Source organism: Ahaetulla prasina, chromosome 16, assembly GCF_028640845.1.
Source record: "Ahaetulla prasina isolate Xishuangbanna chromosome 16, ASM2864084v1, whole genome shotgun sequence".
Classification (NCBI taxonomy): Eukaryota; Metazoa; Chordata; class Lepidosauria; order Squamata; family Colubridae; genus Ahaetulla; species Ahaetulla prasina.
The window spans coordinates 5,281,879-5,306,954 of record NC_080554.1 but is presented as its reverse complement, the minus strand read 5'-3'; the positions used below and the strand labels follow the sequence as shown (position 1 = coordinate 5,306,954).

The 25,076-nt window shown below is 46.1% G+C and overlaps 1 protein-coding gene across 1 annotated transcript in view; it reads right to left on the bottom strand.

The window, feature by feature from the left end:
- Window positions 1-25,076, bottom strand: part of RAPGEF1 (Rap guanine nucleotide exchange factor 1) — a 76,844-nt gene that overhangs the window by 31,345 nt on the left and 20,423 nt on the right. The window contains exons 2-8 of the mRNA XM_058159315.1: window positions 17,924-18,063; window positions 10,289-10,467; window positions 7,612-7,768; window positions 5,888-5,976; window positions 2,922-3,074; window positions 1,284-1,407; window positions 434-617 (exon numbers count right to left, since the gene is read on the bottom strand). Coding sequence (XP_058015298.1) covers window positions 434-617; window positions 1,284-1,407; window positions 2,922-3,074; window positions 5,888-5,976; window positions 7,612-7,768; window positions 10,289-10,467; window positions 17,924-18,063 — 1,026 coding nt within the window. The remainder of the gene's footprint in view (window positions 1-433; window positions 618-1,283; window positions 1,408-2,921; window positions 3,075-5,887; window positions 5,977-7,611; window positions 7,769-10,288; window positions 10,468-17,923; window positions 18,064-25,076) is intronic.

The window sequence follows — 25,076 nt, the reverse complement described above, 5'->3', positions numbered from 1 at the left end:
TGTGTGTGTGTGTGTGTGTGTGTGTGTGTGTGTGTGTGTGTGTGTATGTTTGTGTAGGTTTTCACGAGTATAGGTATGTAGGTCTTGGTGTATTCGGGTCTTTTCCCATGTAAGGTTGAAAGTATCTAGGCGAAGTTTCAACGAGATCTCACTCGTCATCTTCAGGCTGGTGCTTTCGGCTTCATGCTTGTGCGAGCAAAGCACCAAGCTGAAAGGACCAGCCTGAAGATGACGAGTTGGATCTCGTCGAAACGTCCCCTAGATACTTTCAACCTTACACGGGAAAAGACCCAAATACGCCAAGACCTACCCGTATATGTATATGTATATGTATATGTATATGTATATGTATATACACATATACACATACATACCCCATGTTTCCCCGAAAATAAGAACCAAAAAAAGGCACCAGGTCCCCCGTTCTCTTTACCTAAGGTTTCACAGCTTGTGTTGTGCGAGCACTGCCCACTGTCGCAATCCAACGAGGATAGTTGTTCGTCCGATTTGCTCAGCTTCCCCATGCTGCTGTAGGGCGAGAGACGGGGAGACTCCCCACCGTAGGATTGGCTGCCCCCCGACAGCCTCCGTTGGGGGTAGCAATCATGTTCAAATTCCTGCGGGTGGGAAGGAGAAGAGATACTTAACAAAGTCAACCTGGATGGATATCCTGACAACAGTCTTCCATTTTCTTCTTTCGGAATAAGGGGAAAACGGACGGGTACATTTTAAGTCTCCGAATCCAGAAAGGAAGTTGTGCTTTCGGAATGACGGGCAGGAGGAGACGATCTTAAATTTGGACGTATTCTCCAAAGTTTGGCCCCTGAATTCTGCGCCGGTGATCCTTGACTTACGACCTTTAACAAAGCCCCCAAATTTCTTGCGGCTAAGCAAGACAGTTGAGAAGTGACTTTCCTCCCGTTTTTGCAACCTTTCTTGCCCTGGATTGTTACAAGTCAATCTCTGCCGTTGTTAAATGAATCACACGGTTGTTAAAGTGAACCCGGTTTCCCCGTTAGCTTTGCTTATCGGAAGGTCGCCAAAGGAGAACGCGTGACTCGGGGACGTTGCAACCACCCTAAGTAGGAGTCAGTTGCCAAGCGTCCGAATTTGGCCGTGGGGATGTTGCAGGGTGCAAAACGGTCGTAAGTCACTTTTTTTCAGTGTGCTGAACAGACGGTCGCTAAATGAATTGTAAGTCAAGGGCTACCTGTAATAAGATTTTAAATGAACACAGCATCCAAACTGGATAGCTTCTTGGTCAGATACGGCCGGCAATTTACCTGTTTGTTGATCCTAATGGGTAAACTGGAACCACTGGTTGTCCGGCTCATGGGGGCGACAATAGCCACTCGCGTAGGAGACGGCGCCGACTGACGTTTCTTAGGGGGCAAGGCTGGTGGGAGGCTGCGTAAGACGAAGACAAATTAAAATCTTGTTGTTAAGTGACTTTTGCTTCAATTTATGACCTTGCTTGCCACGTTGTTTAAGCGAAACACTGCAGTTGTCGGTAAATTGGTAGCACGGTTATTAAATGAATCTGGCTCCCCTCCCCCATTGCTTGTCAGGAGGTTGTAAAAGGGGGTCATGTGACACACACACACACCCGGGACACCGCAACAGTCATAAGTACACGCCAGTTGCCAAGCACTCAAATGTTCTTTTTTTTAATTTATACATTTTTTTCCTTTAATATACACGTGCTTAATGTACAGTGTGAATCAATTGCTTATACAAAATGCTAATCATGTTTACTTATTTGCAGTAGTCTTTCATCCTTTATGTATACATAGCGGTAATCTTTTATCTTTTAATTTCTACCTCTTTTATCTAACCACTGGTGAAACAAATCCCATGTTAAAAAGAAGGGGGGAAAAAATTCTGATTCTTCCTTTGTCTTTTACTTTGACTGTCAATCTATCCATCTCCACACAGTCTGGTATTTTACTAACTATATTTTCATCCAAGCCCTCGAATTTGGATCACGTCACCGTGGAGAGGTTGCAACGGTCGTTAAGTGTGAAAAATGGTCGTAAGTCAACTTTTTTCAGTGGCGTTCCAACTTTTGAGCGGTGTGTTTGTATGTTGAGCACAGGTGGTGTTGTGACTCGTCCTCCCTCCTCTCCTCAGCCGGACCCCTCCCGTCTCCAACCCGGCCTTTTATCAGACTCTGTGTCCGATAATGAAGATGAACGGCCTGTCATGCCTTCAGCCCCCGGCCCTGGCCCCATGCCCGGAGAGGATTCCAGGAGTGAAAGGACAAGCCCGATAAACCTCATTCATACAGCGTGTGTTCCTTTGGCTCAGCCTTCAGGGCAGGAAGCCAGCCAGGTGCTGGAATTACTTGGCCCTACTCCCTCTGACCCCTCCCTTTCCCAGATGCTGACAGCAGATCCAGCTGAAGACAATTCACGGTGGGTGGACCCTCGCTTCCGGAGATCTGAGAGGCAATGCCAGCAGAAGGAAGGGAGGGGCAGGCCTGGATAAATACTGAGTCATGGAGCCACACCCCACAGCCTATGCTTTTGGCATTCCAACCTTGAGTCAAGCAAAGTCTTATTGAGTTTGCTGATACCGGACCCTATCGCTGAAGTCACAACTTGGACTCCTGCCTGCCCTGATAAACCTCGAAGGAACTGGGCAAGCTGCAGAGGCTTCGTTGCCAAGTTTGTTATGGACTTCCTTGACTCGTTCGTCGGAGTGGGGGTGGGACACGACAGGTGGGTTTCACATACTGTAGCAACTGGTTTGCCCAGCACTGGAAATGTGACCGGCCCACCCGCAGGTTGCCACTACCGGTTTTCCCAAACTGGCTGCATACAAATTCTGAAGTTGCGGACCATGAATATTCTGAAAACAGCCCTTCTTTAGCACCGGGAAGCATAAGGACGGAATTATGACTTTCTTACAGGTGCGTTTACCTGTTTTCAGCCACCCGAATGCAAGGAAGGGGCGGCTTCGGTGGGGCGACCTCTTCGTCTGTGGCATCTGCCAATGCTTCTGCGGTCGGCGTCAACCCCGCTGTTTTGTTGAGGATCTCCATCTCACGATCCGTCAAGGGAAGCTCCAACTGGCTGGAGAGGGGATAAACGTGGTTGAGACGGAGGGAGCAGGCTGCATCAGATTTGATGCAGAGCCGAGAGCGTGCTTGGGGCACCGGCCAGCCAGGGAAGCTGCTGGCCGGCCCTGTCTTTTTTTAGGCAAGACGGCACATCGTCCCAATTCATGCAAATATATGTTGGCTTAGCTTTTCTCCTTCCAGGACTTCCTACTTTGGTTTATTGGTTTAAGTGGTTGTCTCTTTGGACAGGAGACTGGGTTGGTACATAGGTAGAAAGATAGATTAGATGGGAGAAGGAAGGATGGATGGATGGAGAGATAAAAGATGGAGTATGCAATAAAAGACATGATAAATACATACAAGAATGGAAGGATTGATAAATAGATAGGTAGATGGCATGGATGGAGACAGAGATAGAAGAGAATAGCGCGCACACTAGAAGACATGGTTGGTTGGTTGAATGGATGGATGGATGGAGAGACAGAAGAGATAAAGTGCATACTTGAAGGCATGGATGGATGATAGGAGAGAGAGAGAGAGCATGCAACAAAGGACATGATATATGGAAGGATGGATGGAGAGAATATAAATAGATGTATAGATAGATGATGGAGAGATAGAAGAGCTAAAAGACATGGATGGATGGATGGATGGATGGGCAGATGGACAGACATGGATAGATGGATGGAGAGATTGAAAAAGAGAGCTAGAAGACATGGATAGATAAACAGATAAATAAATATGGGTGAATGGATGGATGCACAGAAGACAAAAATACTTGAATTGATAACTGGATGATAATTAGATGGATGGATAATAGATTAAGTAGATAACGAATAGAGACAGAAATGGAGAGATGATATAAATGGAAAGAGAGGGTAGATGCAGGAAATATTGATAGATCAATAGACAGGATAGACGGATGGATAGATGGATAATAAGACCTAGAAGGAGACAGACATAAAAGGAAATAAGAGATAGACAGCTAATTGCCGGGCACATCAGATTCATGCCTCCAGCCACGAGGAGATTGTATCACTGGAGCTCCAAGCAATCACAACATCTCCGACACTTGGAAAGAAATCTCTCTAAACTTTGGGGAGACACCACTGAACTTACTTCCTTTTATTTCTGTACCACCACCATTTGTGCTGTCAATCACAGGGGGTGGATGGCACAAGGGACAACCCATCTTAACCTTCACCAGAAATCAATGGTTACTCACCTGTCTGCTGTAGACACAGGTAAGGTGGGCTTGACCGGGCTAGTGGGAGATGGGTGTTCCTGCTTCTCAATTGTCAGCTTCACCAGCTCCTGGTTATCAACCGAACACAAGAAAATTACTTCAGCTTCGTGCTTCTGGGAGCAATGTGAGATTGCAGCCGTTTCTTCCTTTTTTAACTGCTAGTGGGGGTTTGAACTGATTGGGTGGGAGCTTAGCTGTGCTCTGATTGGCTGGGGGGTTTTTTGTGCTCTGATTGGCTGGGGGTTTTGTGCTCTGATTGGCTGGGGGTTTTGTGCTCTGATTGGCTGGGGGTTTTGTGCTCTGATTGGCTGGGGGTTTTGTGCTCTGATTGGCTGGGGTGTGTCCTGTTTGGGTGGGGGCTTGGTTGTGCTCAGATTAGTCAGTTCAAACCCCACTAGCAGTTAAAAAGGAAGAAACAGCTGCAATCACACATTGCTCCCAGAAGCACGAAGCTGAAGCCTGAAGATGACAAATGAGACTTCGTTGAAACGTCGCCAAGACACTTCCAATTTTACGTGGGGGAAAACCCGAATAACCAAAGACCTACATACAAACACCCGCGAAAACCTCAGAAAACATACACACACACACACACACACACACACACACACACACACACACACACACAGATATATATATACTCCTTCTTCTTTGTGGCAGCCCCTCAAATACTGAAATATTGCTATCAAGTCACCCCTAATTCTTCTTTTCTTTAGACTAGCCAGACCCAGATCCTGCAGCCGTTCCTCATATGTTCTAGCCTTCAGGCCTTTGATCCTCTTAGTTGCTCTTCTCTGAACTTTTTCCAAAGTCTCCACTTCTTTTTTGTTGTGTGGTGGCCACAACTGGTTGCAGTATTCCAGGTGTGGCCTCACGAGGGTCCGGCAAAGTGGCACTAATACTTCACCTGTCCTGGTCTTGTGTTGTGGTCCGCCAACAGCCTGCGGAGCTGGCAGCGGAGTCGGACAGTGAGGAGGCTGGGAGGACTATGGATCAGTCCTGGAGTCAGGGGAAGGCTCGGACGAGGGCTCTGCGTCAGAGGCAGAGATGGGGCCAGAGCGTTGCGCGGATTCTGGAGCTAGAAGACATGGACAGATATACAGATAAATAAATATGGGTGAATGGATGGATGCACAGAAGACAAAAATACTTGAATTGATAACTGGATGATAATTAGATGGATGGATAATAGATTAAGTAGATAACGAATAGAGACAGAAATGGAGAGATGATATCAATGGAAAGAGAGAGGGTAGATGCAGGAAATATTAATAGATCAATAGACAGGATAAACGGATGGATAGATGGATAATAAGACCTAGAAGCAGACAGATATAAAAGGAAATAAGAGATAGACAGCTAATTGCCGGGCACATCAGATTCATGCCTCCAGCCACGAGGAGATTGTATCACTGGAGCTCCAAGCAATCACAACATCTCCGACACTTGGAAAGAAATCTCTCTAAACTTTGGGGAGACACCGCTGAACTTCCTTCCTTTTATTTCTGTATCACTTCCATTTCTGCTGTCAATCACAGGGGACCCATCTTAACCTTCACCAGAAATCAATGGTTACTCACCTGTCTGCTGTAGACACAGGTAAGGTGGGCTTGACCGGGCTAGTGGGAGATGGGTGTTCCTGCTTCTCAATTGTCAGCTTCACCAGCTCCTGGTTATCAACCGAACACAAGAAAATTTTATATATATATGTTTTCTGAGGTTTTCGCGGGTGTTTGTATGTAGGTCTTTGGTTATTCGGGTTTTCTCCCACGTAAAATTGGAAGTGTCTTGGCGACGTTTCGACGAAGTGGGAGCTTGGCTGTGCTCTGATTGGATGGGGTTTTTTTGTGCTCTGATTGGCTGGGGGTGTGTCCTGTTTGGGTGGGGGCTTGGTTGTGCTCAGATTAGTCTGAGTTGCAGGGGGATTGGCTGGGACACACTCCCAGCCAATCAGAGCACAAAAAAAAAACCCCATCCAATCAGAGCACAGCCAAGCTCCCACCCAATCAGTTCAAACCCCCACTAGCAGTTAAAAAGGAAGAAACAGCTGCAATCACACATTGCTCCCAGAAGCACGAAGCTGAAGCCTGAAGATGACAAATGAGACTTCGTTGAAACGTCGCCAAGACACTTCCAATTTTACGTGGGAGAAAACCCTAATAACCAAAGAAATACACACACACACACACACACACACACACACACACACACACAGATATATATATATATACATATACATATACATCTATCTATCTACTCCTTCTTCTTTGTGGCAGCCCCTCAAATACTGAAATATTGCTATCAAGTCACCCCTAATTCTTCTTTTCTTTAGACTAGCCAGACCCAGATCCTGCAGCCGTTCCTCATATGTTCTAGCCTTCAGGCCTTTGATCCTCTTAGTTGCTCTTCTCTGAACTTTTTCCAAAGTCTCCACTTCTTTTTTGTTGTGTGGTGGTCACAACTGGTTGCAGTATTCCAGGTGTGGCCTCACGAGGGTCCGGCAAAGTGACACTAATACTTCACCTGTCCTGGTCTTGTGTTGTGGTCGGCCAACAGCCTGCGGAGCTGGCAGCGGAGTCGGACAGTGAGGAGGCTGGGGAGGACAATGGGCCAGTCCTGGAGTCTGTGGAAGGCCCCGAGGAGGGCTCTGCGTCAGAGGCAGAGATGGGGCCAGAGCGTTGCGCGGATTCTGGAGCCTCCAAAGGCAGGCAGCAGAGAGGCAAAGGAACAGGAGGAGCCTGTTCCTAGTGCACACATGCGCAGAGCTTCCAGAAGGCAAGACCAGCTAAAGCAAAAAGGGCGACTTGGGAGTAAGGCCAGGAGATGACTGGCCCCTCCCATAAGGTTTAAAAGGGCAGCAACGGCTCTTGGGCTCTTTGTAGGAAAGAAAGTTGCTATATCTGTTTCTAGTCGGCGTCTCTTGTTTCTGAACTTCGTGGGATTCTTGCCAAGAAAAGCCTTTGGCGGGGTGCCAAAGAAGACAAAGGTTTGTGATAAGGCCGAAGGATTTGTTTTGGAATTAATTTGGACTAAGCTGAGAATGAAGTAATTCTCAGCTGTTCTAACAAAATAAGTTTGTTTAGGACTGATTTAGGTCTGGTAATAACCATTTGGGCCTAGGTCACAACATTTTGATTCTATGGCCAGGATTGTATTCGCTTTTTTGGTGGCGGCTGCACATTCCCTCAACCATTCATCATACAATTTAGCCTTCAAACCTTTTATCGCCTTTGTTGGTCCTTACACACTCAAGGAGAGTAACTCTACAAGGGGGCTCATGGGACACACCAAGCAGGACCCATACCTTAACTCCATCCAGGACTGCCTTGATAACTCCCTTCACTGTATTCACCACCTCTTTGTCTTCACAGTTGATGCCTTCAAGCATCACCTGATCGGACCATCGAATCAAATTTCCCAAGCTCTGATACACGCGGCTGTAGCAGGAAGTGATGGCGGAACTGCAGAAGTGAAAGAGGAAGAGGTTAGAAGGGAGACGAAGCCTTAAGTTATGAATTGTCAGAAGTCAGCAAGACAAGGCGCTGCCACTCAACATTAATTCCTCTATGCAGGCAGTTCAAGGGGTGAAATCCAGCAGGTTCTGGCGAACCGGTAGCAGAAATTATAAGCAGTTCAGAGAACCGGCAAATACCACCTCTGGCTCAATCCTAATTTTTAGGATGATCTAGGATTGAAGCCATGGTAAATTTTCTACAGATGGATTACAGCAACAAGTTTGTCAACAAAGGCTTTTTGGAATGTAAATTTTCTCTTTCTTTTCTTATCATTATTAATAACCTTTGCTACTTTTATATCCTGTTTTTATTATTATTGTTTTCCCCCCGTTTTGTTATTAATATAATATACAGATGACAGGCTAGCAATTTGTAAAGCAGATTTAGTCGTTTAACATTGTTTTGGCCTCTTTTTTTTTTTTTTTTGCAAGGGGCGGGAAAACTTAACCCTGTATTATATTAAATCAGCTTTCAGCCAGGGAGGATTCTATCTTTATATGTTTTAGTCTTTTTTTTCCCTAAGAGACTTTTTTGTTTTAATGTGTTTTTGTTGTGTTATTTTCTTCTTTTGCTTTGGCAGGGGAAGGATACTGCCAAATCCCCATTCCCTCCCCATTCCTGGGTGAAGGATACTGCAAAATCCCCATTCCCACCCCACTTCAGGGGGAAGATATTGCAAAATCCCCATTCCCACCCCACTCCAGGGGGAAGAATATTGCAAAATCCCCATTCCCACCCCACTCCAGGGGGAAGAACATTGCAAAATCCCCATTCCCACCCCAGGGGGAAGAACATTGCAAACTCCCCATTCCCACCCCACTCCAGGGGGAAGGACATTGCAAAATCCCCATTCCCACCCCACTCCAGGGGGAAGAATATTGCAAAATCCCCATTCCCACCCCACTCCAGGGGGAAGAATATTGCAAAATCCCCATTCCCACCTCACTTCAGGAGAAATATATTGCAAAATCCCCATTCCCACCCCACTCCAGGGGAAGGATATTGCAAAATCCCCATTCCCATCCCACTCCTGGGGGAAGGATAATGCAAAATCCCCATTCCCACCCCACTCCCAGGGGAAGGATATTGCAAAATCCCCATTCCCATCCCACTCCTGGGGGAAGGATAATGCAAAATCCCCATTCCCACCCCACTCCAAGGGAAGGATATTGCAAAATCCCCATTCCCATCCCACTCCTGGGGGAAGGATAATGCAAAATCCCCATTCCCACCCCACTCCAGGGGAAGGATATTGCAAAATCCCCATTCCCATCCCACTCCAGGAGAAGGACATTGCAAAATCCCTGAACTGTTCCTGAGTTTACAACTGCGGTCATTAAGTGAATCCGCAATCACACTGACCCTGGGTTGCTGCACCCGTCGTAAATACATGCTGGGTGCCAAGCACCAAAACTGCAACAGTCATAAGTGCGAGGACTGGCCGTCAGTCACCTTTTTCAGCCCCTCCATAACTGTTGGTTGCTAAACAAATGTTAATCAGTTGAGGGCTACCTGTATTTGTAACTAATACAAATTTAAATGAGTGTCAAATTTCCGAATTTATACACTCCCGTGCAAGGCAAAGCGGCAACAGCAGATGGCAGTACTGGGCTGATCTCGGGAAGTAGGGCCAGTCCCTGGATGGAAGGAAGACTATCAAGAAATTTTGGAGTTGGGCTAGGAAGTTGAAGAGAAAAAAAATATCCCCAAAGAAGGTAAACGATAAACGACTTCCATATCGTGGCTAGAAAAGTATATGGAGGAGAGGACACCATCTACCCAACCTTGGCTGATCTTCAGCTAAGCTGGGATGGGCCTGGTTGGTCCTTGGATGAGTATCTACTAGGAAACCTAAGAGTTGTGAGCTAGGTGGACAAGTTGAAAACACATCCAGGAAGAAGACAATGGTAAACCGTTCATTGTTGCCACGTCCATGAAGCCACCAAGAGTTGAGCTTGGTCAAGGGAGACTTGACTGACAAGGGCAGGGGTCGGCAACCTTAAACCCTCGAAGAGCTACAAAGGTCCTAACCGGAAGCCCCCCATTCAATTTTGGAGTCAACCGGAAGTCTGGTTTCACCCACTACAGTCAATCCCTTCTTCTCTATCGCAGTCCCTCAAGAACTGGAAGACGATAAATCATATTCCTCCTAATCCTTTTCTTTGATAGGCTAGAGATGCGTACCTCAACTATTTCTTCCTAATCTTAATCTTTAGAAGAAGTGATTACCCAGGAGCTACCAAATTCTCCATCCAACCTACACAATGAGTCGTCCCCTCCCGTCCCACCCATCTCTGTTGTAGACTTTGCGGGAAGGGACTACCCAATTAGTACCGATCTCATCAATCCAACCTACTCAACCCCTTGCGTCACGACAATCTCTGTTGTAGACTTTGCGGGAAGGGACTACCCAATTAGTACCAACCTCTCAATCCAACCTACTCAACCCCTTGCGTCACAACTCACCTCTGCTGAATTCGTGGGTCCGTCTGAACCAGAGGCAAGATGGCTTCCAGGACCTTGCTGGCTGATCCTGGCAACATCTCCAACACTTTGTTATCAATGGCCATTTTGTCCACGATGGTCTTAAAGTAACGCAGGGCGCTCACGACATCTTTCTCTTTCTCTTCCAGCCAACTCAAGTTCTGAGACGGAAAAAGCATTTTTACGAAGGTAAAATGGCATGAATGTTAAAGACACGTAAACCATTTTCCATCCATTCATTCTGCTTATCCAGCCATCGATCCATCTACCTACCCATTCCTTCTGTCTGTCTATTCATCCATCCATCCATTCATTCTTGTCAATCCATCTAGCCATTGCATCCATTCATCCATCCACCCACCCATCCATCCATCCACCCATCCATCTACCCATTCATTTTATATATCTATTCATAGAATAGAATAGAATTCTTTATTGGCCAAGTGCAATTGGACATACTAGGAATTTGTCTCCAGTGCATAAGATCTCCAACTATCCACCCACCCTTTATATCTGTCTGTCCATTCCATCCATCCGTCCATTCATTCTACTTATCCATCCATCCATCCATCCTTTATATCTGTCTGTCAATCTATCTGTCCATTCCATCTATCCATTCATTCTACTTATCCATCCATTCTACTTATACATCCACCCACCCTACCCATCCTTTATATCTGTTTGTCAATCTATCTGTCCATTCCACCCACCCACCCATCCATCCATCCATCCATCCATCCATCCATTCTACTTATACATCCACCCACCCTACCCATCCTTTATATCTGTCTGTCAATCTATCTGTCCACTCCATCCATCCATCCATCCATCCATCCTACTTATCCATCCACCCACCTGCCTTCCCAATCATTCCGTCTATTCATTTGGAAGTCAAATCGTTCTCAATTCAAACTATCCCATTCCAAACCCACAAAAACAGTTCTTGTCCTGTTTTGAGATACCTGAACCCCAGCAGCTTTGGGCTCACCATTCCCAAATGATCAATATACCCTTTCAGAGGTAAAACCACTTCCAGAAACACATTCTGGGCAGAGAGGACCAATGAACATCCATCTCTCAACAGAGTGGGGGAGAGGGATACGACTATCTCCTCTTTTACAGCAACACAATCCTCTGAGCAGATCCAAGAAGGCCCCACGCCCATTTGCACTATTCGGGTGACCCGAGGGCACAGTTAAACCTCCAAGTGGCCTCAACGATTCTCAGAGAGAGCGCTAATAACCAGAGGAGCGCAAAGTATATAAATCCTTCCATCATTCAGTCGGAACTGAAGAAGCGTCTTGGATGAGAAGCGAAACCTCTTCAGGGAAAAACGAAGTCCAGCGGCCTTTGGAAAAAGCACCTTTGGGGCAACCATGACCTGGATGATGAAGAGTGTCCACAGCAGACTTCTAGAAACAGTTTTGCAAAGAAAAAAAAAGATCCTTTCCAATGAAAGAGATTCAAACTTTTAACGATTTGCATCCCGCTAGTGCCGTGTTGGCGAACCTATGGAACCCGTGGCAGAAGCGGGACGCAGAACCATCCTGCTGGGTCTCTTTCGCATTCTTGTGCACACATGCGCGGTTGGTCAGCTGGCCGTTGCGCCTGCGGGAGCGGCAAAACCCAGAAGACCGGCATTCCATCGCGCATGCGCAGAACGGCACCCAAACTTCCGGGTTTATGTCGCGCGCATGCACGATGGCCAGCTGTTCATTGGGCGCGCGTCCGTGCCGGAAACCGGAAGTTCAGGTGTTGGCTCGCGCGTGCGTGCAACGGACCGCCTCTCTTCCAGGTATTGGTGCTCGCGCGCGTGCGAAGGCTAGCAAGGCCGCGCATTTCTCGCGGGATGGTTTCGCGTGCCATTTCCAGCACGCAGGCTGGCTCGCGGTGATGGAAAAGGTTAGCTATCACTGCGCTAGTGTATGTTTTTACCGAAGGCACAACACCCAGTTCGTTTTCCCGGTAGATCGGCGACCTGCAGCGTGATCTGCACCCTCCTTTACAATCCACGGTGGTTTTAACATAACGTAACATAACAACAGAGTTGGAAGGGACCTTGGAGGCCTTCTAGTCCAACCCCCTGCCCAGGCAGGAAACCCTACACCATCTCAGTCAGATGGTTATCCAACATTTTCTTAAAAATTTCCAGTGTTGGAGCATTCACAACTTCTGCAGGCAAGTCGTTCCACTGATTAATTGTTCTAACTGTCAGGAAATTTCTCCTTAGTTCTAAGTTGCTTCTTTCTTTGATCAGTTTCCACCCATTGCTTCTTGTTCTACCCTCAGGTGCTTTGGAGAACAGCCCGACTCCCTCTTCTTTGTGGCAACCCCTGAGATATTGGAACACAGCTATCATGTCTCCCTAGTCCTTCTTTTTATTAAACTAGACATACCCAGTTCCTGCAACCGTTCTTCATATGTTTTAGCCTCCAGTCCCCTAATCATCTTTGTTGCTCTTCTCTGCACTCTTTCTAGAGTCTCAACATCTTTTTTACATCGTGGCGACCAAAACTGGATGCAATATTCCAAGTGTGGCCTTACCAAGGCATTATAAAGTGGCACTAACACTTCACGTGATCTTGATTCTATCCCTCTGTTTATGCAGCCCAGAACTGTGTTGGCTTTTTTAGCAGCAGCTGCACACTGCTGGCTCATATCTAAATGGTTATCCACTAGGAATCCGATCCCTCTCACAGTTACTACTATTGAGCAAGGTACCACATATACGGTACTGGTGCATTTTGTTTTTTTGGCCTAAATTTTCAAGTGAAGAAAGAGAGCACGATATTCTAATGGCCTGTGCAAATAATAATACACAGCCGGCTCTACAAATCTGGTGCCTTTTGTTCAAGTGGCCCCGATCCGTCCGGGAGAGAGTAGTAGTTGCGTGTCCTAGAACAACCCCAGTCTAGGGAGGGTGGATGGAGGAAACGGCAAAGAATGATCTGGCGTTAGGCCCCATGTTCAACAAAGAGAAAGGTGTCAAGAAAGGCTGACAAAAGAATTTCCTCTCCAGCCAGCCTTGCGAGGTAAACCGGGCAGGAAACATGACCAGATACAGTAGTGGCCAAAATTGTGGACACCTTTTGGGAAAAGTGTATTTTCTAAAACTAGCTAACAACACCACTTTTTTTGCGGGGGGGGGGGGTGTGGGTGGGTAGTACCATAAAATCATATATCAATGGAAAGATAATTGAATCAAGAATGTAATGCAATGACTTTTATGAAGGATTTGCTATTAGAAGAGTAGTTACGGTATAAAGAAGAAAAGGGAAACGGGTAGGTAGAAAAAAACAAGCTATACAAAAATGATCACCATGTCACTTAATGCTTCGTTGGGTAACTTTTAGCATGAATTACGGCCTTACAACGTCTTCCCATGGAGTGAACCAAGTCTTTTAGTTCTTCAGCTTGACTCCCTCTTCTTTGGGGCAGCCCCTGAGATACTGTCTCCCCTAGTCCTTCTTTTCATTAAACTAGACAGGCCCAGTTCCTGCAACCGTTCTTCATATGTTTTAGCCTCCAGTTCCCTAATCATCTTTGTTGCTCTTCTCTGCACTCTTTCTAGAGTCTCAATATCTTTTTTACATTGTGGCGAGCAAAACTGAATGCAGTATTCCACGTTTAGCCTTACCAAGGACTTATAAAGCGGTATCAATCCTTCACGTGATCTTGATTCTATCCCTCTGTTGATGCAGCCTAGAACTATGTTGGCTTTTTTGGCAGCTGCAGCACACGGCTGGCTCATATTTAAGTGACTGTCCACTAGGACTCCAAGAAGTTTGGAAAATCATGTGACTGGAGGCTAAAACACATTAAGAACAGTTGCTGGAACTGGGTGTGTCTAGCTTGATGAAAAGAAGGACTAGGGGAGACACGATAGCATTTTCCATTATTTCAGGGGCTGCCCCAAAGAAGAGCTGTTCTCCAAAGCACCTGAGGGCAGGACAAGAAGCAATGGGTGGAAACTAATCAAGGAGAGAAGCAACTTAGAACTAAGGAGAAATTTCCTGACAGTGAGAACAATTCATCAGTGGAACAACTTGCCTCCAGAAGTGTGAATGCTCCAGCACTGGAAGAGATTGAATAACCAGGGTTTCCTGCCTAAGCAGGGGGTTGGACTAGAAGACCTCCAAGGTCCCTTCCAACTCTGTTATTCTATTCTATTCTATTCTATTCTATTCTATTCTATTCTATTCTATTCTATTCTATTCTATTCTATTCCATTCTATCCTATCCTATTCATTATTCTATTCTATTCTACTCTATCCTATCCTATCCATTATTCTATTCTATTCTATTCTATTCTATTCTATTCTATTCTATTCTATTCTATCCTCTCACTAATCCTTCTCTTCGATGAGCTAGACATACTTATGTACCCTATGTACCATCAATTGTGTTGTAAATGTTGTACCTTGATGAAGGTATCTTTTCTTTTATGTACACTGAGAGCATATGCACCAAGACAAATTCTTTGTGTGTCCAATCACGCTTGGCCAATAAAAATCCTATCCTATCCTATCCTATCCTATCCTATCCTATCCTATCCTATCCTATCCTATCCTATCCTATCCTATCCTATCCTATCCTATCCTATCCTATCCATTATTCTATTCTATTCTATTCTATTCTATTCTATTCTATTCTATTCTATTCTATTCTATTCGTTCCCTCATACGGTTAACCCTCCAGCGATTTTATCACCTTAGTTGTTCTTCTCTGGAGACTTTTTTCATGTGTGCTCAGCATCTTTTTTCATATTGTGGTGGACGCCCTATTCCAAGTGTGGCCTCACTATGGTGTAAAATACCGTTTTATGGTATAAAGCAACATTATCACTTCTCGTGATTTCGATGTCCATCCCAGGAATTGTGGTGGCTTTTCGGGCAGCTGCAGTACCCTGCGGGCTCCTACTTAGTGCGCAAGGACGTTTATATCTCTTCAATAAACTTCGATAAAAAGCGTTTAAAAAAAAAAGAAAGAAAGATCGATCGATCAGGCCAGGGTTCAGAAAACAAATGCAAGAAGAATTACTGATGCTGCCTGCTTGTGTGTTTCTTAAGCACATTTGGGGCTTTTCTCCGGACCCTAACAAGGCGACGCCCGGCCTTTTGTTAACCATCTCAGTAGCATCTCCTCCCACTGATTCAAGAGACAAATCAAGGTTGTTAAGATGGATTAAGCTTCCAACTCCTCAGAGACCATTGAAAAAAAGAAAAACAGCTTGAGAGAGATGCTGGCTTTGTCAATAAAATCAGTTGGCAAAGAGCCATTTTCTCCAGCAGGGCTCCTATTGGCTGCGTCCGCCGGAATATGGGGAGGGTTTAGTAGGACCCTCTGAAATGGACTTCCACTGATTTATGTCTGGATTTAATTAAAATAAAATGCAACGGATGCAGTTTTACTGCTTGCCTTTAAATCATTCGATCCCCTTGAAAACGGCCGCCGCGTTTGGATCGGCTTTATCCAATGAGGCGGAAAGCAAATCCGAAAGCAATTTTAACTTCTCTGTGTTCCTCTGTGATCCACCTCGTATTATTCAGGGTTTACAAAAAAACTACAGAGTCCTCCTCACGGGGCGGTCTTCCTTGTTGAACTTGCATTCAACATCTGAGATGACGATGTAAATCCCAAAGGTGCTTTTTCTGGGCTTTCTTTGTTTGTCCTTGAAGACGTTTCGCTTCTCACCCGTAGAAGCTTCTTCGGTTCTGACCGAATGGTGGAGAACGAAAGGATTTGTTATTCCTTTCCGTCATCTGGTCGTTAGCGCTCTTTCTGTGAGTCTGTTGTGACCCAGGCCAAGTAGTTATCACCAGACACAACTGGTCCTAAACAAATGTATTTTATTAGAACAGCTTAGTCCAAATTAAGTCCAAAACAAAGTACTTCAGAAAAAGTCCTTCGGCCTTATCACAAACCTTTGTCTTTGGCACCCTGCCAAAGACTTTTCTTGGCAAAGCCCCACAAAGTGCAGAGACAAGAGACGCCGACTAGAAGCCAATGTAGCAACATTGCTTTCCTACAAAGAGTCCAAGAGCCGTTGCTGCTCTTTTAAACCTTATGGGAGGGGCCAATCATCTCCTGGCCTTTCTCCTGAGTTGTCCTTTTTGCTTTAGCTGCTCTTGCCTTCCGGCAGCTCTTCGCATGCCTGCACTAGGAACAGGCTCCTCCTGTTCCTCTGCCTCTCTGCTGTCCACCTCTTGAGGCTCTGGAGTCTGCACCTCACTTCCCGATGGCCCTGGCCCCATCTCTGCCTCCAACGCAGAGCCCTCGTCCGAGTCTTCCCCTGACTCCAGGACTGGCCCATGCTCTTCCTCAGCCTCATCGCTGTCCGACTCCCTTGCCAGCTCCACAGGCTGCTGGCGGACTGCAACAGTCACTGAGACCACTCTGAGGGCACAGATAAATCTCAGAAAGAGCGCTAACGACCAGAGGACGGCAATAAATCCTTCCATCCTCCACTGTTCAATCAGAACTGAAGAAGCTTCTTGGAAGAGAAGTGAAACGTCTTCCAAAAAAAAAAAAACAACAACAAAGATAGCAAGGAATATCAATCCTTCCAAGTCTTCCAGAAAATATCTTCTTTATACACACCATTTCTAATTTTAATATCACATGTCATTTTATCATTTAAAGCTAATTTCCACATTTCAGAAGTCCACTCTTCTATTCTAAAAATCACATCTAGTTTCCAATATCTAGCTATTATAATTCTACCTATTATAATCATAATTCTAATCAATTCTTTTTCATATTTTGTTAATTCTATTTCCTTAATTACCAACAATAATATAGTTTCCACTCTCAATGTTATTACTTTCCCCATCATTTCAAATATCATTTTCTCCAATTGTTGCCAAAACTTTTTAACCTTATCACATTTATACCACATATGTTCATAAGTCCCCAATTCCATCTCACATCTCCAACATTTTTTACTATTTTTTTTATCCATTTGTGACAATCTTACTGGGGTCAAATACCATTTCCAAACAACTTTATAATTGTGCTCTTTAATCCATTTGTGGACTTTGCGCTTGGAACATTGGACGCTTCGGTACCTGTACCTCGAGAACGTGGATTTTGGCGATCGTGAGGATATATCCGAAGACCCAAATCTTCCTTTTTTTATGTATAGCACAAGGGTGTAATAATGTGTTTTCTTTTTTTTTGTTTGTTGCAAAAAAGTAATAAAAAAATTAAAAAAAAAAAAAAAGGAATATCAATCCTTCCATCTTCCACCGTTCAGTAAGAACCGAAGAACCGTCTCGGATGAGAAGCTAAACATTTAACGTTTGCTTAACGACTGGGGTGTCGGCTTAACAACGGCCGTCTTTGCTTAAATGACAGCGGCGTTCACTTAACGACCGCTGCAAAAAAGGTCATAAAAATCAGGCGCGGTCACGTGATGACCTGCTTAATGACAGCCACGACTTACAAACATACTCCCAGGCTCAATAGTATGTCGTTAAGTGGAGAACTAACTAGAAGCCAATGTAGCAACATTGCTTTCCTACAAAGAGTCCAAGAGCCGTTGCTGCTCTTTTAAACCTTATGGGAGGTTTAAAAGGTACCCCTCAACTAACTCCCTCAGGAAGGCCACCAGCTTACCTTGTTGATGACCTTTTCGGGGGATTTCACTACTAGGTCAGGCTGTTTTCCTTTCTTCGATGGCGTCCTTTTTATCTTGGGCGAGTGGAACTTGTCCTTTAGCTTCATGGTGAACGAAGAGAGATGAGAACGCTGAGAATCTAGCAAGAAAAAAAGGAGAACAAGATCACGGTGAATAAATTGCAGCAGGACAACCCACGAACCGAATGCACGAATAGACCAGGATGTGCCCGACATGTGGGAGCATCAAGGTTAAACGGGGTGGGTTCGCGACAACCACAATCCTGTTCTTTTCGCAACAAACTCCACCCGATTCACCGGCTGCGGAAATGTATCGACCACAACCCTTTAAAGCAGCTACTTCCTTCCCTAAAGGTGCTTTTTTTTTGTTGTTTTTTCAAGAGAGAAGTGGACTTTCTGGTTTTTCTTTGAAGACGTTTTGCTCTTCAGCTGAGAAGCTTCTTCAGCCACTTGGCAGACGCTCGCTCTTTTGCTGCCACTATCACTATCACTATCACTAATTAAGCCATCGTTGGGACGGAGGCGAGAGGGGGACAGAACATGAACTGTTCTGAATCAACCCTCCCCTCTCTGCGGCAGCCCCTCAAATATTGGAAGACGCTACCATCCGATCTCCCCGCTCTTCGACTCTTCTGGTTTCCAGAAGCGAGTTTCCAATACGCATGTGCGTGTCTGCGGCACACATGGATGGGAAACCTTGTTCGTTGGGTCTCTTTGGCTAAAGGCTGCGTGCTTTGCCCAGCTAGCTGCCTTTAAACCAGTGGTTCTCAACCTTTATAGTGCTGCGACCCCTTTAATACAATTCCCCACGATGTGGCAACCCCTTTAATACAATTCCCCACGATGTGGCGACCCCCAACCGTAAAATTATTTTCGTTTTGAATTTATCGCGCCTGAAGCCGTATTGGCTAGCGGTCTGAACTGCGGTCTTGAGGACGGAGGCATTAAAGCGGAGACTCCTCCCCTATTAAGTTTATCGCGCCTGAAGCCAGATTAGCCTAGCGATTGGGAGTGATTGCAGCTGGCTTGAGAGGGAGACATCAGAGCAAAGATTCCTCTCTTTTTTAATTCATCGCGCCTGAAGCCGAATTCAGCTACCGATTTGAAGAGCCTGCAGCTGGTTTGTGGAGTCAACCATTGGAGCGCGATTCTTCGACTCGCAAGTATACTTCCCATATTTCCGATGGTCTTAGGCGACCCCTGGCAAATCGTCATTCGACTCCCAACGGAGTCCCGACCCACAGGTTGAGAACCGCTGCTTTAAACGATCTCCAACGGTTGAGTCAGGGCCTTCCCTAGGAGCTAAAACTTTCTTTGCCCTTCACTTCTGACGAAAGGATGGGTAAATGTGTGTGTGTGGATATCAGCTGATCATTTCCAGAGAAAAGGACTGTGGAGGGGGGGGATAAAGTGAGGAGAGAAAGAGAGGAGAAGGGATTCAAAGCGGTTAGCCTCTGCCGGCTTCCATCCATCATCCCTCGCTAACATTTTGACATCTGGTTGGGTACAAGTCTGTGGAATCCTTCCAGGAAGTACCTTATGCCAGAACGTTATGCCTGTTGGAAGGAGGTTGCTGCCGGGAAGTCGCTGGATGAATTAAGGGCACAAGTGAAAGGGAGGGAAGGAGGGAAAACGGGAGGGAAAGGAGAAAAGGAAAGAGGGAGAGGAGGATCAGAGGAGGAAGGAAGGAAAGGGAAAATAAGGAAAAAGAAAGAAAAGAGAAAGAAAGACAGGAATGGAAAGAAGGGTGAGAGAAAAGGAGACAAGATAGATGAGAGAAAGAAAGAAAGAAAGGAAGGAAGGAAGGAAGGAAGGAAGGAAGGAAGGAAGAAAGGAATGGAAAGAAGGGTGAGAGAAAAGGAGACAAGATAGATGAGCGAAAGAAAGAAAGAAAAAGAAAGAAAGAAGGGAATGGAAAGAAGGTGAGACAAAAAGAGAAAGAAAAATGAGAGAAAGAAAGAAAGAAAAGAAAAAAGAAAAGAGAGAAGGGAAGGAAAAGAAGGGTGAGAGAAAAAGAGAAAAGAAAGATGAGAGAAAGAAAGAAAAAAAAAGAAAGAAAGAAGGGGAGGGAGGGAGGAAAGAAGGAAGGAGAAAATAAGGAAAGAGAAAAGGAAGGGAAAAGGAAGGAGACGGAGAAAAGGAAAGAAAGAGGAGAGAAAAAAGAGGAGAGAGATCTGAGAAACCGGAAGGAAGGAAGGAAGGAAGGAAGGAAGGAAGGAAGGAAGGAAGGAAAGAAAGAAAGAAAGAAAGAAAGAAAGAAAGAAAGAAAGAGGGAAGGAAGGTAATTCAGTGCCCCCCCCCAAGGATTAAGGTTTGAATTGATAATAAATTGTCTGGGCTGGCAATCACATTGATTTTTGAAATTTATACATAGCTTCCCATTTCAAAAGGCCCATGAGAACGTTTAAAGAAGCAAATTGACAAAACTGCGGCTCAGGAATACAACCTGAAAAATTTGTCAAAATGACACCGTTCCTTTCACCTCCTTGGCCAAAAGAGGACCTTCTACAGGTTGGTCCTCGACTTACGACCACAATAGAGCCCCAAAAAAGCATGCGGCTAGGCGAGAGATTTGTTTAGCGAGTTTTGCCCCGTTCTACGACCTGTATTCCCACCGTTGTTAAGTGGATCATGGCACTTTTTTGAATTTTGTAACAGGGTTGGCTAAGCAAATCCGGCTTTCTCCATTGACTTTGCTTGACAGAAGGTCGCAAACGGAGATCAAATGACCCCGGGATATTGCAACCGTCATAAATACGAGTCAGTTGCCAAGCAGCCAAATTTCGATCACGTGACCACAATTAAGTTCGATAAAAATGGTCCCAAGTCACTTTTTTTTGGTGCCGTCGTGACTTTGAACAGTCACGAAACGAATGATCACAATCAGCTGGGCTGTTTCGCATAAATTTATATTTATTGATTCATAAAACAGGTTTCCACGGCTTTCCCAATTCCAGTATCACAATATTATATATATATATATAAAAAAGACAAATAGTACTCCAGAACATTCTGGAAAGTGTTTGCATTTCCACCTCTTTTGTGGTGAGAAGGTTGGTGGCTTTCAAAACAAATCTTTAAAAAGAAAACATTATCTTTGAGGGTTTGTAGCGTAGATTGTATGGATTTCCTGCCTGGAATTAATAGGCAATTATTCCGTCATATCAGGAGAATGAGGTTCTGGAGAAGGTCAATTGGATTGTTCATCTCAGGCCTTTTAAAGGGTTGGATAACAAGTTGAAAATTGACTCTGCTTGAGGGGATGTGTCCAACCCCGTTGGAAGTCCTGCTTTGATTTCTGAAGCTTGAAGCTAATGTGAGAAGTCAGAGAAGGCAACCATGGGCTGCGTTGACCATCAAGTGACCCAAAGAAGGCAACCATGGGCTACGTTGACCATCAAGTGACCCAAAGAAGGCAACCATGGGCTACGTTGACCATCAAGTGACCCAAAGAAGGCAACCATGGGCTACGTTGACCATCAAGTGACCCAAAGAAGGCAACCATGGGCTACGTTGACCATCAAGTGACCCAGAGAAGGCAACCATGGGCTACGTTGACCATCAAGTGACCCAGAGAAGGCAACCATGGGCTACGTTGACCATCAAGTGATCCAAAGAAGGCAACCATGGGCTGTGTTGACCATCAAGTGACCCAGAGAAGGCCACCATGGGCTGCCTTGACCATCAAGTGACCCAGAGAAGGCAACCATGGGCTATGGTGACCATCAAGTGACCCAGAGAAGGCAACCATGGGCTGCGTTGACCATCAAGTGACCCAGAGAAGGCAACCATGGGCTATGGTGACCATCAAGTGACCCAGAGAAGGCAACCATGGGCTGTGTTGACCATCAAGTGACCCAGAGAAGGCAACCATGGGCTGCGTTGACCATCAAGTGACCCAGAGAAGGCAACCATGGGCTACGTTGACCATCAATTGACCCAGAGAAGGCAACCATGGGCTATGGTGACCATCAATTGACCCAGAGAAGGCAACCATGGGATGCGTTGACCATCAAGTGACCCAGAGAAGGCAACCATGGGCTACGTTGACCATCAATTGACCCAGAGAAGGCAACCATGGGCTGCGTTGACCATCAATGGACCCAAAGAAGGCAACCATGGGCTACGTTGACCATCAAGTGACCAGGAATCAAGATCAACTTGAAAGAAATATGAAAGACGGTGTTGAATTTATTCTCCATAGTGCCTGAGGGCAGGACGAGAAGCAATGGATGATGGAAGCTCATCAGAAGGGACACCCAACTTCAAAATAGGGAGCAATTTCCTGACCGTGAGAACTAGGTATGTCTAGCCTAACAAAGAGAAGGATTGGGGTGGGTGGGAGGTGCGATAACTGTCTTCCAGTACTTGATGGGCTGTCACAGAGAAAAGAGGATTGACTCGTTCTCCAAAAGACCAGAGGGCAAGACAAGAAGCCATGGATGGAAGCAGATTAAAGAGAGATCCAACCTACAAATGAGGAGAAATTTACTGACAGTGACAACTGATCAGTGGAATGATTTGCGTTCTGGAACCGTGAATACTGCATCACTCAAGGTTTTCAAAAATAGACCGGACAACGATTTTACTAGAATGGTATAATGGTTGGACTAGAAGACCTCCGAGGTCCCTTCCAGCCCTGTAATCTCTTGAAATGAAATAAGTAAGTCAGTAAGTAAGTAATGAGGGAGGGAGGGAGGAAGAAAAGAAGGAAGGAAGGGGAATTGGAGGGGAAGGAAGGAAGGAAGGAAGGAAAATTGGAGGGGAAGGAAGGAAGGAAGGAAAATTGGAGGGGAAGGAAGGAAGGAAGGAAAATTGAGGGAAGGAAGGAAGGAAGGAGGGGAAGGAAGGAGGGGAAAGGAAGGAGGAGGAGAGGAAGGAAGGGAGGGAGGGAGAGGAAGGAAGGAAGAGGAATTGGAAGGGAAGGAAGGAAGGAAAATTGGAGGGGAAGAAAGGAAGGAGGAAGGAAGGAAGGAGAGGGGAAGGAAGTTGAATTGGAGAGGAAGGAAGGGAGGGAGGGAGAGGAAGGAAGGAAGGAAGGAAAGTTGGAGGGGAAGGAAGGAAGGAAGGGAAATTGGAGGGGAAGGAAGGAAGGAGGAAGGAAGGAAGGAAGGAGGGGGGAAGGAGAGTGAATTGGAGAGGAAGGAAGGGTGGGAAGGAGGGAGGGAGAGAGGGCGGGAGGAAGATAGTTCAAAGATATGGAAAAGAAGTCAAACGAAGCAATTGAAACCAGGAATGCTTTGCCTGGAGGGATGAAGATGGACCGGCCGATGTGATCAGCATCTGAAGGACCCTCGACCATCTCGGAGTGAGATCATCAGCACGCGCCCCAAGCGTGTGTCCTCCGAGGGAAGGTCTGACTGAGGAGCAAAGGTAAACCAGAGAAGAATGACGCAGGTACTTAAGAACGAAGTGCCTGCAGGAGTTTGGAGGACAAGCACCAGCTTGAAGAGGACACACCTTCCCGAAAACTAGAAAAGGAACGCCTGGAGCTGAATCTTGTTTAGAATCTGGGCAGGACTAGTCTGGTGAAGAGAAGGACCAGGGGAGACAGGATAGCAGCCTTCTAGTATTTGAGGGGCTGCCACAGAGAGGAGGAAGAAAGAAGGAAGGAAGGGGAATTGAGGGGAGGAAGGAAGGAGGGAAGGGAGGGAGGAGAGGAAGGAAGGAAGGAAGGGGAATTGGAGGGGAAGGAAGGAAGGAAGGAAGGAAAATTGGAGGGAAAGGAAGAAAGGAAGAAAAATTGGAGGGGAAGGAAGGAAGGAGGGGGGAAGGAAGGAGGGGGAAAGGAAGGTGAATTGGAGAGGAAGGAAGGGAGGGAGGGAGAGGAAGGAAGGAAGAGGAATTGGAAGGGAAGGAAGGAAGGAAAATTGGAGGGGAAGAAAGGAAGGAGGAAGGAAGGAAGGAAGGAAGGTGAATTGAGAGGAAGGAAGGAGGAGGAGAGGAAGGAAGGAAGGAAGGAAAATTGGAGGGGAAGGAAGGAAGGAAGAGAAATTGGAGGGGAAGGAAGGAAGGAGGAAGGAAGGAAGGAGGGGGGAAGGAAAGTGAATTGGAGAGGAAGGAAGGGTGGGAAGGAGGGAGGGAGAGAGGGCGGGAGGAAGATAGTTCAAAGATATGGAAAAGAAGTCAAACTAAGCAATTGAAACCAGGAATGCTTTGCCTGGAGAGATGAAGATGGACCGGCCAATGTGATCAGCATCTGAAGGACCCTCGACCATCTCGGAGTGAGATCATCAGCACGCGCCCCAAGCGTGTGTCCTCCGAGGGAAGGTCTGATTGAGGAGCAAAGGTAAACCAGAGAAGAATGACGCAGGTACTTAAGAACGAAGTGCCTGCAGGAGTTTGGAGGACAAGCACCAGCTTGAAGAGGACACACCTTCCCGAAAACTAGAAAAGGAACGCCTGGAGCTGAATCTTGTTTAGAATCTGGGCAGGACTAGTCTGGTGAAGAGAAGGACCAGGGGAGACAGGATAGCAGCCTTCTAGTATTTGAGGGGCTGCCACAGAGAGGAGGAAGGGGGTCAAAGCTATTTTCCAAAGCACTTTTGAAGGCCAGACGAGGAACAATGGATGGAAACTGATCAAGGAGAGATAGATTCAACCTAGAAATAAGGAGAAATTTTCTGAAAGTCAGAACAATCCACCCACGGAACAGAAGTCGCCTTCAGAAGTTGTGGGAGCTTCATCCCTGGAAGCTTCCAAGAAGAGACTGGGCTGCCGTCTGTCAGAAACGGGTGTAGGGCAGGGGTCCTCAAACTTGACAGCTTTAAGACTTGTGGATTTCGACTTCCAGAATTCACTGGCTGGAGAATTCTGGGAGTTGAAGTCCACAAGTCTTAAAGGTGCCAAGTTTGAAGACCTCTGGTGTCGGGGTCTCCTGCCTGGGTGGGGCTCGTGTGGACTAGATGATCTACAAGGTCCCTTCCAACCAGGGGTGAAATCCAGCAGGTTCTGACAGGTTCTGGAGAACCAGTAGCGGAATTTTTGAGCAGTTCGGAGAATCAGCAAAAACCCACGTCTGGCTGGTCCCATATTGGCATAGGAATGGAGATTTTGCAATATCCTTCCCCCAGGAGTGGGGAAGGAATGGAGATTTTGCAGTATCCTTCCCCCAGGAGTGGGGTGGGAATGG